Source organism: Astyanax mexicanus, chromosome 22 (assembly GCF_023375975.1).
Source record: "Astyanax mexicanus isolate ESR-SI-001 chromosome 22, AstMex3_surface, whole genome shotgun sequence".
In the NCBI taxonomy this organism is placed as follows: Eukaryota; Metazoa; Chordata; class Actinopteri; order Characiformes; family Acestrorhamphidae; genus Astyanax; species Astyanax mexicanus.
The window spans coordinates 18,392,426-18,412,570 of NC_064429.1; the positions used below are offsets into that span (position 1 = coordinate 18,392,426).

At 39.3% G+C, this 20,145-nt stretch overlaps 1 protein-coding gene across 3 annotated transcripts in view; it reads right to left on the bottom strand.

Moving 5' to 3' along the window:
* Positions 1–20,145, bottom strand: part of smarca2 (SWI/SNF related, matrix associated, actin dependent regulator of chromatin, subfamily a, member 2) — a 57,098-nt gene that overhangs the window by 11,829 nt on the left and 25,124 nt on the right. For all 3 annotated transcript variants that reach the window (XM_022664907.2, XM_022664906.2, XM_022664908.2), the window contains exons 22-29: positions 19,604–19,690; positions 19,423–19,469; positions 19,084–19,250; positions 17,416–17,579; positions 15,611–15,838; positions 10,753–10,830; positions 10,392–10,610; positions 920–1,137 (exon numbers count right to left, since the gene is read on the bottom strand). In XM_022664907.2, coding sequence (XP_022520628.2) covers positions 920–1,137; positions 10,392–10,610; positions 10,753–10,830; positions 15,611–15,838; positions 17,416–17,579; positions 19,084–19,250; positions 19,423–19,469; positions 19,604–19,690 — 1,208 coding nt within the window. The remainder of the gene's footprint in view (positions 1–919; positions 1,138–10,391; positions 10,611–10,752; positions 10,831–15,610; positions 15,839–17,415; positions 17,580–19,083; positions 19,251–19,422; positions 19,470–19,603; positions 19,691–20,145) is intronic.

Here is a 20,145-nt window from a genome sequence, read left to right on the forward strand (position 1 = left end):
TTTGTGGGTGAAGTGGAGTAAAGATTTTTAACACTTCAAACTGGATACCCCTCTCAAGGGTACATCAATCAAGCTGGCACCCTGAGTCCAGACAAAAACACTAATGTGAAAATGCCCTAAAATTCCAAAAAATATTATAAAGTACCGGACACACAGTGTTTCTTCTCTCACATTGACTGCCTGCTATTCTGCTGGAGACTTCAGTTAAAATAGCTACACTTCACACTAGTCACAGTTTGGACTCAAACTGTCCAAATTCCTCTGCTGTCCTCGTAGCAAGTGGAATCAGACTTCCTCAGTCGCACAGTGTGATGACCAGCCAAAGCTCTGTCTGAAATTCTCCACAGGCCACAGCAATCATAGCTCTATTAAATCATTCTAGTGTATTTGGTGCACATGACTGAAAGCAGGCCAGCCTCCTCAGAGGATTCGGACTCCACAGTGGAAAGTGTGTGCAACAAAGCGGAGCTTCAAGAATCAGCGGTAATTAAGACTCTGCCTGAAAAGGCCACACTCGGAAAGAGATGGAATGTGACTTCATGGAAAGCAGGTAGAGAATTCTTGGAAAGGAAAACGATGGGGCGGGTGTAGAGGAGAGGAGAAGATGGGGCCAGCGGGAGAGTATTAAGGGGGAGAGAAATACAAGTGCTGCCAGTGAGGAAAGCACAGTACATTCAGTACAGAATCATAGCCCATCCAGCGTTCAAGGAGAAGGAGCAAAAATGACATGGAGTGTTTATCAGCATTCCTAGTACATTACATCACCTCCAATAAAATAAAAAAAATGAAATCATCCTGTCCGCTTATGCCAGCGTAGGGACCGTGGTGTAACTGCAGTGCTTGATTTGAGATGCGTCAAATTTTAACCAGATGAAGTTGTGGCTCACAGGCCAAAAATAAACATTCTGTTTTTTATTACCCATCTCTGTAGTTGATGACAGTCTCGATGATGGCAGCCATCTGCTTGGTGAGTCTCGGGGGGTTGGGGGAGAGCTTCTCGGCTGGGGGGCGTCCTCTCTTCTTCTTGGCCTTTTCCCCTTCCTCACGCCGGGGACCTTTGTCAACATGCCGCCTCCGTTTACGTTTCTTTAGACGGATCTCCTCCTCCATCTCCTCCAGGTTTCCATCTTCAATTGCCTGTAGGATCAAAAACGTAAGTAGCTTAGACAGAATAACCAGCTTTGGGTTCAAAATATTGAAAAATGGTTCCATACTGATTTACAAACACAGCGGGAAAAGCAATATATATTCTACAATAAAAATATACTATTAAACCAAAAGGATTTAAAGCAGCATTATGACTCATTTTTTTCTCTAAAATAACAACTTCATAATCATACTATTACATACTATTATTTAAAAAATGTTAAAAAGTAAAAGTGCATAAAAGTATTCAGTCTCACTATATCAATACTTAGTATAGCTACCTTTCACTGCAGTTACAGCTGCAACTCTTATATAACTCTACCAGCTTTAAGCATTTTTTTTATTTTTGCGCGTTCTTCTTTGCAAAACAGCTCAAGTTCAGCCAGGTTGGATGGAGAGTGTCTGTGAACAGCAATGTTCATGTCTTGCCACAGAAATTTTAGGTCAGAAATTTGACTGGGCCATTCTAACACATGAATATTCTTAGATCTAAACCATTCCACTGTAGCTCTGGCTGTATATTTTGGGTCATTGTCTTGCTGGAAGGTGACTCTCTTTCCCAGTCTCAAGTCTCAAGCCTCCAACAGGTTTTCTTCCAGGATTACCCTGTATTTAGCTCCATCCATCTTTCCATCAACTCTGACAAGCTAATGTATCCTTTTCCTTTGAGTCCTCTGACTACTGAGTAATGCTACATTTGTAGCAGTTCAAAAAAGAGGTGGTGCCTGACTTCACATGTATCAAAGGAGTCATGTGCTAGTGTTCACCCTCCCTAGTTATGGGGTAGTGCAGCTATATCTAAAGGGGGTATCTGCATAGCTAAATTGGGGAGAAAGGCGTGATTAAAAAAAAAAGCTCTGTCCTTTTTTCTGTCCTTTCTGAAGAAAAGTATCCCCATAGCATGATGCTGCCACCACCATGTTTCACAGTGGGGATGGTGTGTTCAGGGTGATGAGCAGTGTTACTTTTCTGCCACACATAGTGCTTTGCATTTAGGCTCCAAAATTAAAATTTAGTCACAGCATCTTTATCCTTATATTTGCTGTGTCCCCCACAAGGGTTGTGGCAAACTGCAAATGGCATTTCTTTTGACAGTGTTTTCTTTTTTCCACTCTTCCATAAAGGTTAGATGTGTGGAGTGCAAAACGTATAGTTGTCCTGTAGACAGATCCTCCCACCTTAGCTGTGGATTTCTGCAGCTCCTCCAAAGTGACCATGGGCCTTTTAACTGCTTCTCTGATCAGTGCTCTTATTGCTTGTTTAGTCAGTTTGGGTAGATCATGGCCATGTCTTGGTAGGTTTGCAGTTGTAGAATTCTTTTTTTCCATTGTTGCATGTTATATTGAAACGTGCTCATAGCTTGGGATATGTTTTTATAACCCAACGATGCTTAAAATTGTTCCACAACTTTATCTCTGATGAGTTTCTTGGTCTTGATGATGCTGTTTGTTCACTAGTGTTCTCTGATAAACCACTGAGACCTTCACAGAACAGGTGTACTTATACTGAGACTAAGAATTCAGATAAAAAGGATGCTAATTCTTGCATTATAAAGCACACAGTTCATAAGCAAGTGAATAAGGGTGTTTTTTAACCTGAGACTGACAGAGTCCATCAGCGTGCATGAAATTTCTCGTGCACTTTCCTTTTATAAATGTAGCACATTCAGACAAAAGACAGTCCTATAATACAGTATGATTACGTCTCACTAATCAGACCCCTATGCATGACAATGAGCCTTTGATTTAAAGCCCTAGCCAATTCTCATCTGAGTGTCATGGCAGTGATCTCTCATTAAATTTGGCAGCACTGTATCAAGAGGTGACTATAACTACAGAACAGAGCACGTCTGATTATATCGCTCAAATATGGGGCCATTAGAAATCTCATCATTCTTATAACCTGGTTTGACTTGAGCGGAGCATAATAATGAGGAAGTGTTCTTAATTAGAGCCATCTATCTGACATGTCCTCCCTTTCTCCTCTGTTTTTGTTTCAGAGCAGGAGCAGGAAAGACTGTCAATCTTGCATCTATTTTTACACATTATATAGGAAGGACAGTCTTTTATGAAGTAAAACGAATTTTCACATTTCCTCTAAGAATGTTCTAGCAGTAATTAACGACTGCTTGTTGTACAGTACATTAACATTAACAGCAAGGTATGTGCAGGCTTGGTTCTTCACTGATGCTGATGTTGGAAGATCAGACAACAGGTAAACGCAATTCATTTATAGGACCCTGTAGGACCCTAATAAAATATGCATCATCACATACACTTATACAATAGAAAGTGGATCAGTATTCAATAGGCTTGTAACAATGTGAAGGTCGCAGAGGTCACAATCCTACTAATGAAGCCCAAAAAACCAGTGGGCGTAAGCAAAGGGCAGAGGATATGTCAGTCATCCACACAAGCTCATTTTCCTCTATGTGGCTGGGGGGGGGGGGGAGGGGGGGTTAGGGATGGGGGACTTACCGTGCTTGCTGCACATGTTTTGGCTCTCCAGGCTTTGGCTATCATGGGCCGGGAGAGACGACAGATACCACTACTATTTAATAAATGAGTTTGTACTGAAAGTGCTACAAGTCATACTTCTCTAATTTAATGCTGCATTTCCTATACAAAAGGGCGGATATAGCACTGATAGCTTTGTGCACACCATTTGAAAAGATGAGTGTACAGTGTACACCCGCAACAATGACATTTTTTGCTAAATTTCTGACTGGTGTGTGTTTTGGATTTAAGGTGGTTGTTCTAAATGTATTTTCGTATCTTGTCTATAGTATGGTAGAAGCTAGTCACTTCATTTTACCTATTCCCACACAACATAACTGATATCTGTGCACAAAAACAGAAGCATGTCATCATGCATAGTCAGCTCAGGTGCTAAGCAACACAATTTATATATATATATATTTATATTTTGCGCATTAACATCTCTACATTTAACTGGGGTGGGAATCTTAAGGCACTTCATGTTTCAAATTTCGATTCTGCGATGCGCTTTATAAGAAACGATTTGTTTCATCTTGTTGCATCTTTTTTTTCTATACAGGATTTCCTTTTCCTCACTTAGTACATTTAAAGTAAAAAATCTGTAATGATCCATAATTCATTATTGTTTACTTTATTTTTAATTAATCAAATGATTCATTGAAAAATCAAGGTTTTTAGAGTAATATTTAAACCAGATGGTGATTAAAATGTTATGGCCGACCAGTGTAATGTATATACAGAGCTGGTTTTAATGCTGTGGCTGAACTGTTTGATCTGCATATTATTATTATTATTTTCCCAAAAATTGCTAGTGCGCCTTATAATCCAGTGCGCCTTATGTGTGAATTTTACCAGTCAGGTTGTAAGGAGCAGTAAAGCCACTCCGCTGAAGTGCAGCGTTATACAGGAGTTTCAGTAAAGTTTGGCTAGCTTAACATTGAGCGCTTGTTTGACTTTGACTATACTGTAGCTTGAAATGCACCTTCTAATCCAGTGTGCCTTATGTACAAAAATAGGCCAATAAATAGACGGTCATTAATAGTGCGCCTTATAATACGGCGCGTCTTATAGTCTGTAAAATATGGTAAAGTAGAAATGTCAAAAGGACAACAACTCAGAAGGCAACAGCTCATCTTATTAACTAGAGGGGTGAGAAGCCCACTGTAATCAGACTCAGAGCAGTGAGAACATTCTCTGGAATGATGATTCACACTTCACCATCTGGCAGTCTGAGAGATTGATCTCAGTCTAGTCAGTACCAAGAGAATGCTACATTTACATTTGTGGAATTTGGTTGACACTCTTACCTAGAGTGACTTTATTTATTTATTTATTTATTATTATAATTTTTTTTTTTATAATTTTATTTCAAATTTTTCCCAGTTTTTCCCCAATTTACATGGCCAATTACCCCACCCACTCATTAGGACTCCCCCTATCATTAGTAATGCCCCAACACACCAGGAGGGTGAAGACTAGCACATGCTTTATTCAATACACGTGAAGCCAGACACCGCTTCTTTTTGAGCTGCTGCTGTTTTGCAGAAATCTTTAAACGATTCTGGGCCTTTAAACTGCTATCTAGCATTTATACTGTACCTCAATGTCTCCCGAGGTCGTGAAATTTCGCACTGACTTCATCTTGCGGTAACACAGTCGACTGTTTACTGAGTTCACTCAAGCATTGAAAGCAATTTGTTGAGCTACTGAGCCATGGCGATGTAAAGACATTTGTTCATAATTCCCCATGTAAAAGCTGATTTAAATGATGACTTCCAGCGGCGGCGGAAAAAAAAAACGGTTTGTCTTTGAAGACGACGGCAAGCAACGGCTTCCTTTCAGTGTGAACTTTCTCCATGTTGATCCCTCGAGCTCAGAGTGGAACTAAGAACTATTTCATCAGCAAAGAGGCTTGCAAAGATAATGACAGTAGCAATTCCAAACTACACATCACTGAGAAGAAAAAACATGAGAAGACACGGTTATGTAGGTACCGGCGGAAGATACGGAAAGCTCTCTCGCTGTTGTAAAATTCACAGATGACGCATTTCATTGCTTCAGCATAAGCTAAAGCAAATCAGATTACATGTGTCAACACCCTGAAAAAACACTTCAGGCTAATACATAATTTTATTTTTTTCTCTTTCTTCTGACTTCTTTTGCTCCTCTGCCAAGCGCTGTACAAATTTACCATCTAACAGTTCCACCACACCTTGAGGGCTTTGTGTTACAGCTTGGCTGGCCCTCGTTATCTAGAGGCCCGCTACCAGCTTCCAGTAACAGTGCTGCTTCTCATTAATGTCTTGGGAATTACCTAGTCCTGTCAGTCTAAATGAAATGTGCTATTGCACCATTCTGTGGTTGAGAATTGAGAACGTATTTGGTAGAATGGAGTGTGTGCAGGCTGTAAGTTTGGGGAACAATATTTAAAGGTGACGATACCTCATGGATCAATCTAAGGGTCTTTGCTTACATGAATAGTATTAAAAAGTGTCAAAAATGTAATACAACAATATTCTGTGATTAACTGCGAATAATCACTCTTGTTCTTCTTTAGATGCAAGTTTTATAGTGGACATATTTGGAGTAGTGGAGATATTTAAATGTAAATAAAAGAATGAATGTAAGAAATAAGTAAGTATAAGTAAATAATAAGTAAAATGCAATTATATTTATATTAGTGGTATCAATTAAAATACTAATATACTGTATACTTGTAAGAGAGATAAAGCCAATGTGGGGCACTTGAATAAAGAATGAATTATACATTTGATAAAGAAAATTTTTTTTTTTTACATTGATGTAAACATCTCAGCTTGGTTTTAATTAAATAGCCTAAGTTTGAATTTGTGTTTTTTTTGCAATCCAGACCCTCAAAAATCAAGGTTTGGGCTGGCAGTATAAGCCATGATCATTTACATAATTTAAAAAAGGAGCATTAGTTTAAATGTTGGGGATAATAAAATACACTAAAGGTCACTGTGTCTTTTAATAGTATGACATTTTTGTTTTCACCCATAAATTACTCCATTAAAGTGTTTTTAAAGTTGTTTTAGTGATAGTTTCAAAGGAAAACTATTTTTTATTAATGGAACAATATGACATTTTATTTTTATATACAATTTAGTATTTGTAGTTTACGTATTTGTGGAGTGTCATATCACATTTTTCACATTTTCCCGATGAGTTTTAAGTTTTAAAACTGCAGGAACTTGTATCCCTGAATAGTATTAAAACATTTTTTCAGATGCTGTATGTGGGTAAAAAATGTATTGATGTACTTGACCAATTAATTTTTGTTTTAATGAAAGATGTGTTGCTGCCAATCATTGACAGGACTCTTTTCCTGCCTTCCTGTTTAAATAATTCTATAAATAAATATAATAAAAAGATTTTGCTCCTCCACAACCTGAGGGCTTTGTGCTACACCTTGACCCTAGTTATCTAGAGCAGTGTTTCACAAAGTGTGTGGAGAGCCTCCTCTGTAGAGCACAAAAGCATGACGGGTGATGTGTTTAATTAATTAGTAGTTTAATTAATTAATAATTTAGAACTAATGTGACTATTTTTCATGGTGTAATAGTAAACAAACCACGGTTTAATTTTAAGCTGCTTTCACAGTCAGCGTGGCAAAGTCATTGTAGTGCTTTGAAACATTGTTTTCAATCAATTGTGTGGCACAGACAAGCAGGGTCATACAAAGTTTAAAAGTGTGCAATAAATACAGTTACAAGTGTTTTTGAGGAGACAGCTTAATGGTTGAAATATGGCTGGGTGTTTCTTAATATTTAGCACAGTGTCTGTTTACTAATAAAGTCCTGCCAAATCAACAAAAAGCCATTTGGATTGGTGGAAACACCCTGACAGGATGAAAGGAGACTAAAGGGGGAAAGGAGGATTTTCCTAAGAAAATAATTGTGGTTGGGTGAGTGCCTTGTCCCAGTCAACTGTGGAGCTCCAAAAGTGGCAATGGTTAGCAGGAAAACTGTGCTCCTCGCTGGTCGATGGCGGAACTGCGGATTTAATACATGCAGTGTGTGTGGATGGACATCAATGTGCCAGCCAGGGTGAAAAAAATAGATGAGACACTTCATGAGATGAGAAACAACTGATGACATTATAGCAACAGACAAATACACTGTATTAGGAACATTGAAAAATATATGTAAATATTTTTTTCGAACTGACATTTTTGTGATGGCTGACAGAAAGCTCTGGGACAGTTGTAAAAAGTTAGTCTGGAGCCCTGCATTAATGCTTAATAAACAACAAACATACTAACTTTGACTTGTCTATTTTTTCAGTGCTCGCAAATGGTAATTAAAAGTAGATTAATGATAATAAAACGAAATAAATATTTATGTTGCTATGATATTTCAACAAAGTAAACTTGCTTTATTTTGTAAGCTTTTTTGTGGCAAGGGGGAATGATTGTTTTTTTCCTTGAAACAGGGGCATTAAATAAGAAATTTGAGAAACATTGAGGCAGCAATGTTGATAGTTAGGCTCATTGTCTGGGACTGGTGAAAAGCTCTGGGCCAATTCTGGGACGGTTGTGAAAAAAAAAGTTAGTCTGAAGCCCTGCATTATTGCTTACAAAAAATAAACAAACTGATTTGAGATTCTGACTCGTCTATTGTTCTTACAGTCCACTCTGAAATATAATCAAGAGGAAGATTGATAATCAGGAGCCATCAAACCAAGCTGAACTGCTTTAATTTTTGCACCAGGAGTGACATAAAGTTATCCAAAAGCAGTGTGTAAGACTGGTGGAAGAGAATATGCCAAGATGTACTGTATGAAAACTGTGAATAAAACCCAGGCTTATTCCACCAAATATTGATCTTTTTTTATTTTTAATTTAGGAGAAATGTTGTCTGTAGTTCATAGAACAAAATTACAATGTTCATTCTACACAAACATTTATCTATAAATAGCAAAATCAGAATATCCCATTCAGAAAATGAAGTGGTCTCTTATCCAGCGCTGTATTTTAAAAAAAGCATACATACTGATCAAACAATTTGTTTGAGTGGCACTAGTGGCAAATGTCACAAAAAGTTGTTTAATAAAGTAAAAATGAAAGAAATTATTATGTTGTTTTAGTATTTTAACAAAGGAGACTTGCCTTATGTTGTAAGCTTTTTTGGTGGCAAGGGGGAATGATTGTTTTCTTCCAAACAGGGGCATGAAAGAAGAAGTATGAGGCATCAGTGCAGCCGTGATGTTAGTAAGACTCCTTGTCTGGAAGTGATGAAAAGCTTTCAGGAGTCTGCTGCTCCTCATCATAATTTGGAGAAATAGCTAGTTTTGCCAGTGTAAATGAAATGGGTCACTGCAGTTTTGTATGAATGAGGCGATGAATGAGCTGATGAGGATGTGAGCTTGCATCTCATTGTGTGTGTGTGTGTGTTTGTGTGTTGGGAAAGCGCAGGTGTGGAGGGTATGACGAGGTTAAGGCCAGGTTTGTTGGTAATCTGATTTGTTGGTGGATTTTCAGAGTTGGGAGAAAGCACTGGATGGGCTGCCTGTTCTGAGCAGGGAGCATTGACATGGGGCTAATTTCTCGATCTCCACTGGCTGTGGAGAGGCTGAATGTTGTGGTTGCCTGACTAATTTATGGTGTTTTCCGCAAGCCTGCCCTTGACATTGCTGTGCAGAGGCACTGCAGAGCGGCTCAGACCGAAACAGATTAAAAGGTAAGACAAGTGGAATAAGAGAAAGAAAGTAATTAACACTGACTGTCTGGGATCTGGCTATCTATTTCAGTTTGCTTGAAATAAATAACAAAGATAGCAGGAGTGTGAGTGTGTGTGTGTGTGATACAGTTCAATAAATCATTCGTAGAACGAAGTAAATCTGCTGATTTCTTTCCCAACAAACTCTATCTCCCCATGTTTTAGAGCCCACATGAGCTGGGGTAGAGAAAAGTCAGCGAATTTGTTCCACTTAGTTTAGAGTTAAATGAAATGCTACACAGGCTACGCTTTACATGAATGGTAAATGGTAAAGTTTTGTGTCGCCAGGGAAATTCAACAAAAGCTCAATTACAGGGGTTGGACAATGAATCTGAAACACCTGTTTTTAGACCACTATAATTTATTGTGGTGACGGGCAGTTCTGGTGGAAACAGGAGAGCTAAGGTGCACACTGAATTCTGCCGTGATTTGAGCAGCCGTGGTTTAATGTTTTTTGGATACAATCCGGGTTAGCACCTGAACATCCCTTTCAGACAGCTTCCTCTTGTGTCCACAGTTAATCCTGTTGGATGTGGTTGGTCCTTCTCGGTGGTATGCTGACATTACCCTGGATACCGTGGCTTTTGATACATTACAAAGACTTGCTGTTTTGGTCACAGATGCGCCAGCAAGACGTGCACCAACAATTTGTCCTCTTTTGAACTCTGGTATGTCACCCATAATGTTGTGTGCATTGCGATATTTTGAGCAAAACTGTGCTCTTACCCTGCTAATTGAACCTTTACTCTCTGCTCTTACTGGTGCAATGTGCAATTATTGAAGATTAGCCACCAGGCTGGTCCAATTTAGCCATGAAACCTCCCACACTAAAATGACAGGTGTTTCAGTTTTATTGTCCAACCCCTGTAGTTTATGAGTTAAATCAAATGCTACACTGAGCTACACAGGCTACGCTTTATATTAATGGTAAATGAGAAGTTCACCAAAAGCTCAATTACCTCTATGTAAAATGAATGAATAATTTTCTTCTATGAAATATGGGACTCACCCTCAGCCACTGTTTCTCAGTCATCGCGTCGCTGTAGTCCACATCTCTGCGGTGACGAGATCCACGGCCAAACATCTTCTCCTCCTCCTCCTCGCAGGTCAGACGCTCCACCTCGGCATCGTCTTTGATGATCCAGGATGGAAGCTCATCTTCCTCCATCAGACGAGGCTTGCGCTTGGGGTTACGGGCGTCCTCCCGGCGGCGGTCCAGATCCATGCGCTGGAGAGACATGAGGAGAGACGTTTTATCTTGTTTTACAAGATAATATGAAAGACAAAAGTTTTCTAAGCTGATTTTGTTCGTAAACAACTATAGATCATCAAAATACAGTATATAGTGTAATGGAGCGAAGGGTGCTTACCATGAAAAGCTCAAACTCATCCTCGTTACGGGCGATCATCTGATTTAGTGTTTCATCATCTGGGACTTCATCTTCCTCCTGATTTTGCAAATAAACAAAATGTACAAAAAAGAAAGACAAAATGTCAGGACGCTACATTCTTGCTTTTTTTTTAAATACACATTTTTAAACACAATTCTATCTATATGCTACCTTGCTGACAGCCATAATGCTGTGTAAAAATGTTTCACCACACAATTTTCTCACAGCAAATACTCTCTATTAACTAGAATATTATCAGAGAAGAATTTTATCATATGAAAACACATTTTAAAATCATAGTTTTTTATGTATTTACACATATTCTGAACTGAATGTGATGCAACTTCACTACTCTCCTAAAATGTACTGTGGAACCACCACTCTCTACTATAGAGAAATTAGCCATTCATCATCATCATCATCATCAGGGTAGAGGCCTGCTTTCTAAATTCTACAACATTTTATTTTTTTTATTTTTTTTTAAATAATTTTTCCCCATTTTCTCCCAATTTGGATATCAAATTGTCCCACCCCTTTGTGCGTCCCCATCACCGGTGACGCCCGTGACCTTCGGAAGATGCGGACGAGCACACGCCTCCTCCGACACGTGTGAAGTCAATCACCCCTTTTTTCGAGCTGCTGCGGATGAATCATGAGCAGCAAGCGCGCTCGGAGGAAAGCACAGCGGCTAGGTTCCGATTCATCCGCACACAGACGCCTCGTGCCGCCCAGCGCCACCTTAAGTGTGATGGGGAGAGAGTGCCATCTACCCACCCGGAGGGAGCAGAGCCAATTTTGCTCCCTCTGAGCACCGGCAACTGATGGCAAAGCTGCATGAGCAGGGGTTTGAACCTGTGACCTCCCGCTCATAGTGGCAGCGCATTAGACCGCTGGACCACTCTGCGCTACAACATTTTACTTCTAGCCTCAAAAGAAAGCAGGTTTTTATATTTACAAGCATGGGTGATTGATCTGAAAACAGAAATCTCTAGCGAAGATTGGAACTCATGGCTGCTGGCGCAAACGCATCTTTTTTTAAATTTAATTTTATTTCTAATTTTTCCCATTTTCTCCCCAATTTACACGACCAATTACCCAACCCACTTATAGGACTCCCCCTATCACTAGTAATGCCCCAACACACCAGGAGGGCGAAGACTAACACATGCTTCCTCCGATACATGTGAAGTCAGCCACCGCTTCTTTTCGAGCTGCTGATGATGCAGCATTGCCGACTAGCATCACAGTGCGCTCAGAGGAAAGCACAGAGACTCGGTTCCGGTACATCAGCTCACAGACGCCCTGTGTTGTGGACATCACCCTTGGAGTGATGTGGGGAGAGAGCGCCATCTACCCACCCGGAGGGAGCAGGGCCAATTTTGCAGCTTGATGGCAACACTAGGTTCCGATTGTCGCGGTACAAATGGTTATTCAGAATCTATATTACCCCTGTAAAACTTCACCATTTCAATCCAAATATTCCTGATAACTGTGTTAAATGTGGTGCAGATAAGGGTATTTTCCTTCATTGTATGCGGCAATGTTTAGAGCTTCAGATTTATTGAAAAGAGGTTACTACATTTATTTCTCGTTTAATTGAATGTGATATGCTGATGGATTGTAAACTCTGTTTGCTGCACATTTTTTCTGGTGGCTTTAAAGGACTGCAAAAAGGAGACAGCTTGTCAGTTTTTGCCTGTTACAGGCTAAACATGTGATTGCACTGAACTGGAAGAACACTGAGGGACCCAAGATAATCCAATGGATTAAACAAATGTCCAGCTACCTGACATTAAAGAAACTGACCTATATAGTTAAAGGGAAGCTTGATGACTTTAAAGACATGTGGTTACACTTCTTAGCATTTAGAAAAATGTAAAAAACATGTAAAGCTTGTATTGATAGAGTGAGCATTAGGTGTTAGGGTGGGGGGATGTTTTGTGGTTGTAAAATATTTGAAATTGATAAAGACATTTGTGAGAATGTTATGCAACTGTTAAAAACTCCAGATGATATCAGCACAAAAATGTTAAACATGAAATATAGCTGTCTTGAAAAGTACCGTAAACAACCTTTTAGTTTTTAGAGAATCCCCAAACCACAGTGAGAATCATTATCTGCTAACATTGGAAAAAGCTACCCCAAAATCCTTTTTCTATTGATTTTCCAAATCAATGTCCTATGGATAGATCCGTCAGAAATGTCATGTTTTTTGTGCAAAAGTTTTGGGCGCCCGCTCATTTACTGTTTCTTCCAAATTTAAAGGTATAAAATAGAGTTTATCCTGCTTTTGTTGGAGCAACTTTCTTTACAAAGGGTTTGATTGCAATAAGTGATATAATGCAGTCATCATACAGACAGTGGCATCCATACACCTTTGGACATAAAGATTGTTTGTCTAATGTAGTATTTTATTCAAATGCATTCCCTGTGACAAATATGCAACAACAAACTAAATAAGGGCAAGGCAATTCTTTTTTGTTTCTAAGCACTTAATTTTGTGTTAGTGCTGTTTTTGGAAAAAAGACTACCCTACTGACTAGACGACTCAAATTACTGCAAACACAAACTGTTGGTAATTAATAGCAACATTAATTGATGGACACAAACCAAAATGTAGGCACCATTTCACAGTTGTCAGTTTGTTCTGAATGAAACTGCAGGTTTTCTCATCCTGCCTCATCTCGCCCGAATTGATCAGAAAACGGTCCTTTTTCTCACAGCTGAATTCAGCTTGTTTATAGACAAATATTGAAAGAGACAGGATGGGCTGCAATTTGTTGTGCAAACTGCTGTGACAAGATAATTAAATTCACAGCATACTTGTGTTCTCAAATGTTCCAAAGCATTTATGAGGCACCTGTGCCACATTGGGATGTAATGTTCTTTGCTAAACGATAAAGATGGAGGTACTGTACTGTACAGAACTGTGTCAAATGTTTAAAGAGCACACTCTGCTGGTCAAATGCTTTGCTCTGTTACACTAGGCATGCTGTAGTTACTGCAATACAAATCACACTCCACCATTATGGCTTTAAAAGTCATCATTTATCATGCAAAATCCTTGTCTTCATTTTTTATGTTGTTGCCTTTTTAACTTAACATGAATCCTGAAGTTGTCCTTTACATTGTGGCAAGATTACATGATGAAAGGACCAATAGAAATGCTCCAAAATGACTTAAATATAAAAAAATATTTAGCCTAAGAGCCACACAAGCAACCAACACATTTCAGGAAGCTTAATTTTAGGGAGTCATTTCTCTGTGTTAGGATATTCTGGTGTTGGTTTACCCTTTACAAAATGGTAAGTACAGGCATATGTGGCCCAATCTTATACTTGTACAAGGTGCTTCGCGATGCTCATCACTATCTTGCACCCTGTCAACACGCTGTTAACATTTTCACACATTGTGCCTGCGTCATTTAAATAGCAAAGACGCTTAGGAATATGTCTTTACTGATGGAGGTGCTGGTTCTTGAAGTGAGGTGTGTTCAGGTAAATGTCTGACATACTGCTATCTTGGCAACAGAAAACACAGATGCGCCACTGACTGATTTAAACTCTGACAACAGTCAACCATCATACGTTCATTGCTATCTTGGCAACCCCGCTTATTACACACACACACAAAGTTGCGCAGCAGTGCACAAAGCCAACTTTTACATCAACAATAAACAGAATAGCTGGTCATAAAATGACCAACTCGTGCACCTTCACAGTTTGAAACCATAGGCCAGTTTCCTCTGCTGAGAAGTGCAGAAAATGCTGCGCCATTAAAATACCAATTCAACAAAGTCAGAGCACACTTGCCTTGTAAAGAGAATGTGAGGCAAGAGGCAACATACTGATTGAATTATTTTATAAATTATGCCCAAAACACCTCCATGATTAATTCAAATGATTAGTACATGCCTTTTGCATATTTTGAATCGTGCAAGGTGTACTTTTTTCCCCTCGTTATGATAGCAGAGACATACTGACACATGCCCTAAATCAAGCTACTCAGTGCATGGTTAACGGCTCACCTATAGATGAGGGGAAAAAAGGGCCCATGGTCTTAGATTTCGCACCTTCAACCCACAGTAACCTGGTCTTTCTGTGTTGAGTTAATAAAACTTTTGTTCAAGTTAAATTCTGTTCTTATTCCAATTTTTGTGACACCCTCTAACTGAGTATACTCATTTTGTATGATTATTATCAGAATTTGTCTGTGGTTGTTATCTACATTAACTATATTAACTTAAGTAAACAAAGATAATTCTCACATTTGCTGTTACGGACAATAAAGTGAATAGTCCTCACATAGTCAGGTTATTAAAAAAGAGCTGTGGTGCTTTTGCGTAATCCTTCAAACCATTACTTTTTTTCTACATTCAAATAAAGAGTTAGATATCGAACAAAGTAGGAATCTTTGAATGAAACATCAAAAAAATGCTTTTTTTGCATTTAACAGGCAGAGAATAATATAAGCTTTCAAATGGTTCTATAATTTGTCAGATAACTAATGTCTTCTAAAAAAATATTCGAAGAATCTTTTTTTTGCTTGCTTTGTTACCCGTTTGCTAATTTAGCTTTAGCAAGTGTGCCAGATATGCTCAAAAGTTGAATATTTTAGTCAATCAAAAAAGTAGTATGAGAAGAATGTTCAGCAAAACTGAAATGTACTGGCAACGGACCTGTGCCCTAAAAGCACTGACTGTGACTGAGAAGAACACACAGTCCCCTCAAGACAGTTTCATACTTCACTCCATGTCAATTTCAAATGTCAAAAGAGATTCTACATTACTGTCCACAGCGGACAAACAGGCCAAACTAGCTCTTTTGTCCAGACTTACCATGTTCTGTTCTTCATGCTCTAGAATGGCCTGGAGAAAGGCTCTTCGCTCATGGCTCGAAGACTTCTGGTCGAACATGCCGGCCTGAATGACCTTCTGGTCCACGTTGAGCTTGTATTTGGCAGCAGCCAGGATCTTCTCCTCCACACTGTTGACAGTGCAGAGACGCAGAACGCGCACCTCGTTCTGTTGGCCGATACGGTGGGCACGATCCTGAGCCTGCAAGTCCTGAAGGCAGACAGATTAAATTGGTGCCTGATTCAAATGATACAATGTGCTTTCGGTGCATTTTACATAAATCAATGTGGAAAAAGATTTTCTGGCTATTATGTATTGTTGAATTTCTCAGAAAAGTCAAATAAATTGCATAAATCATTGGAGCCAAGGCTAATAAGCAGCATCCTGGAGGGGGAAACTAAATAACTCAGAATGAAAACAACATTATTGGAATAATATCTCATAAACATGAATAGTCTGAAGAAAGTCTAACTGAGGATGACTAAACTGAAACCCAACGATAAAATCATGTGCAAAACTCATGTGTGAATTAAAAGTTTATTACACTCAAACATAGGTGCATCCAGAAAGAATCAAACAACAGGAATGAAACTTAGGGGTAGTCATGCCAGGCTGTAATGGAATGACTCAGAATGGAAGAGATTCGTCTTAATTGACAAGCCTCATTTTTGTCTTGAAGACGTGAAGCTCAATGTTATGTTAATTATGTCTTGAAAACAAATCTTAAATTTTTAATTCCCCCTATCACTAGTGATGCCTCAGATACATGTGAAGTCAGCCACCGCTGCTGATGCAGCATTGTCGAGTAGCATTACAGTGCACTCGGAGGAAAGCGCAGCGACTCGGTTCTGATACATCAGCTCACAGATGCCCTGTGCTGTGGACATCATCCTAGGAGTGATGTGGGGACAGAGCGCCATTTACCCACCCGGGGGGAGCAGGGCCAGTTGTGCTCCCTCTGAGCGCCGGCAGCTTGATGGAACTTTTTCTGAATGCACACTCTGTGCTCTATTCCAACAAGACTGCAGGCCACGCCCTAATAACATAGGTATTTAAAAGACACAGATACTATTCCATGGCCATCTGCATGCACTAGCACTATCAACACTACCACAACACTTCTACTACAAATTCTTCAGGAACTGTGTGATAATATTTAAGTTGCATGTGATAGATTAATGCAGGACACCATTGGGAACGCCTACAACCCTTCAAGACGTCTGGCATGTTTTGTTACACATGCATTACCTTTACATTACATTAAATATACAGAATTTAGCTGACCATTTAGCTATCCTGATGACTTACAAGGTTATTCCTATTACAGAGAAAGGTTCAATGTAGTGTTTGGAGTCTTGCCCAAGGACTCTTACTGATGTAGTCCAGCATAGTCACCCAGACCTGGAATTGAACCCCATTCTCCCACATGGTAGCTCACTGGCGCTGATGCGTGGTGTTATCCACGGCACCACACCAACCACTGCATTAAACACTACTTCAGTATGTGTATCTCAATAAATATTGACCATATCAGTCTAAATTTTAATCTTAATACATTGTTCCCACTAACCTTTATCTTTCTTCCAAATATCATTGCAATTCAACACTCTTTCACCGAACTTTCACCCAAAACTCCCACAACTCTCCAACGTAGCTCATGGGAGCTCCACTCTAAAATGAGTCAGGTTACACCGCCTCCAGCACTTGGCTAAACATGCCACTCATCAGCTCTGCCACAGAGTACACTCTCTAATTCTCTCTAATCGCTGAGGTTGTCAGGGACAGACCTGGTGGGGGTTCCAGTCGCTGTCAAAGATGACAACGGTGTCAGCGGCCTGCAGGTTGAGGCCCAGGCCGCCTGCCCTGGTGCTCAGCAGGAAGATGAAATACGGCGAGCCCTCTTCATTGAACGTCTTCAGAAGTGCGGCACGGTCTTCAGATTTGGTTGTTCCTGTTGGAGATGGGCAGAACAATAAACATAATTTTGGACATTTAAATATTGAAGAGGCGATAAAAGCAGTCAAACAAAGTTCTGTTATGAAATGATCACAGATATTATTGATATTCTCTGAAAAGCAGTGAATAAGAAACTTTTTGTCTGTTCGCATTGGCAATTATTACCACCCCTATGCTATTTACTAGAGATGGAACCACGATGTCTAGCACTGATGCGACACATAGTGGAAAGAAAATAAAGATTTGAATCCCACTAGATAATTCTGCTCTGCACAGCTCATGTCACATCTTTCAGCCCAATCAGTGAATAGCAGAGCTTGCTAACCACACCTGACACCAAACACTGCAGAAGTACAGCAGCATCAGAAACTGCAGTCAGTAAGCTAAAGGAATCACATTCAGACTGTTTTTTGGTGCTGGATAAACAGCCATTTTTAGTGTTTTCCACTTTAAGGTCCACATCGCAGTTCTGTACAGGCAATTACAGACTGTCTAAGCTGGAGCTGAGCTTGGTCTTGTTGTTATTGTTATTATTAAAACAATAAGTTTATATATATATATATATATATATATATATATATATATATATATATATATATTTATTTTTATTTTTTTACAGTAAATATAGGCTATTGTAAGCAGTAAGCTGACTCTGGAAAACAGGCAGTGAGGAGGCCGATGTTGGGATACTGGTTCTTGTGGTATTTGCTTCTAAGTAAACAAAAACATAATTATGCAAATTCGACTATTTAAACACATAACTCTCTTAAAAACCATTTATTTTGTTTAGGAAATTGCTTCGGTTTATTTACATAATACAGCTGAACAGAGCATCGTCTCTCAAAAGTGAAGCCCCCACAGGTCGGGCGCCCCCTGTGGTTCGGTTGCAGAAAGCTGTGTAACCCCACCCATCCCCATAGGTTTCAATCACTTTTTTTTCCAATATACTGTAATTCTACCTCCTTTATTTAAATGTAACAGCTAGTATAACCTCTGCTTATATTGTAATTATGTTTTATCCCCACAGAATTAGTTTTTTAAAACGTTATTTTAAAACGTTACTCTTTTTAAAAAGGTGTGGTTATTGTAAAAGGGCTGGGTTACACCTAGCCGGGGTGGGACCAATAACAAGCGGGGTTATTTAAATGAGTAGGCTGTCTCTCCACAGTCTTTCTCCCTCCTCTGGTCTCTACTGGGCAGACTCGGGTTTCAGGATCGCCAAATGACGGAAGATTATGGCTTCATTTCCACTGAATGAATGGGAACGTCGAAACGGCAACCATCATTTTTACAGTCTCTGATTTACAGTCAGCTTAGATTTACAGTGCTTACTTAGAGTTAGCTGTAATTAGGAATATCTGTACCAATCTGTACCAAGCTTGGCTTTTGTGCTGCATTAATATGGCTTTTAGCACCGCCCAAGATCGGTATCGGTTTGACATATACTATATAAGACACACTAATACTGATTCTACACTAAACGTAAAAACCACGCTCACCATCTAGTCGAAGGTAGAGGAAGTTCCGGTAAGCAAAGTAATCCTCCATAATTGTCATTAAGGTGGTCATCTGGCAAAACAGCAGGACTCTGTGGTTGGTGGTGTGCAATTTCGGCAGGATTCGGTCCAGCAGTTCAAACTTTCCTGAAGCCCGGTACAGGTCAGAACTGAGTGAGAAAAGAGTAGAAAAGATTTCACACAGTCATTACAGCACACCCTCAGAGTGTGTCCGAGGGAGAGTCAGGTGAAGGTTTCTGTGACCCACATATGAATCAGGCTATAACTAATCCCTTATGGCTTTTTTAACGAAAGGATTGCTTTAATTTGAGGATTGCTCACCCGCTTATGATGCCATTCGGAAAGCCTAAGTGTTCAGCAAACGACTCCTGGATAGAAAAAAAAAAAGAAAAACAGTGTGTGTCTACATTCACTCACAAGAGTGAGACATTTGAAGGCATCTGACATTCCAGCATGATAGGAAAATGCCACTTTTTGAGGGGTTTTATTTTTATTGCCTCACCTCAATGTGCTGGAACATATACGGGTGGTTGCAGATCTTCTTCAACTGCATGATGGTGTTCATCAGTGTCTTCGCTCCACCTTTACCCTGGTAGAAAGATAAAAGAACAATAAGCTACAGCTCTGAAAAAAAATAAGAGAGTTTCTTTGATTTTACTCAAATAAAAACCTCTAGAATATAATCAAGAGGAAGATGGATGATCACAAGCCATCAACTGATTGAATTTTTGCACCAGGAGTGGCATAAAGTTATCCAAAAGCAGTGTGTAAGACTCGTGGAGGAGAACATGCCAAGATGCATGAAAACTGTGATTAAAAACCAGGATTATTCCACCAAATATACATTTCTGAACTCTTAAAACTTTATGAATATGAACTTGTTTTCATTGCATTCTTTGAGGTCTGAAAGCCCTGCATCTTTCAGCCATTTCTCATTTTCTGCAAACTAATGCTCTAAATGACAATATATTTATTTGGAATTTGGGGGAAATGTCTGTAGTTTATAGAATAAAAAAAATTCATATACCTATAAATAGCAAAATC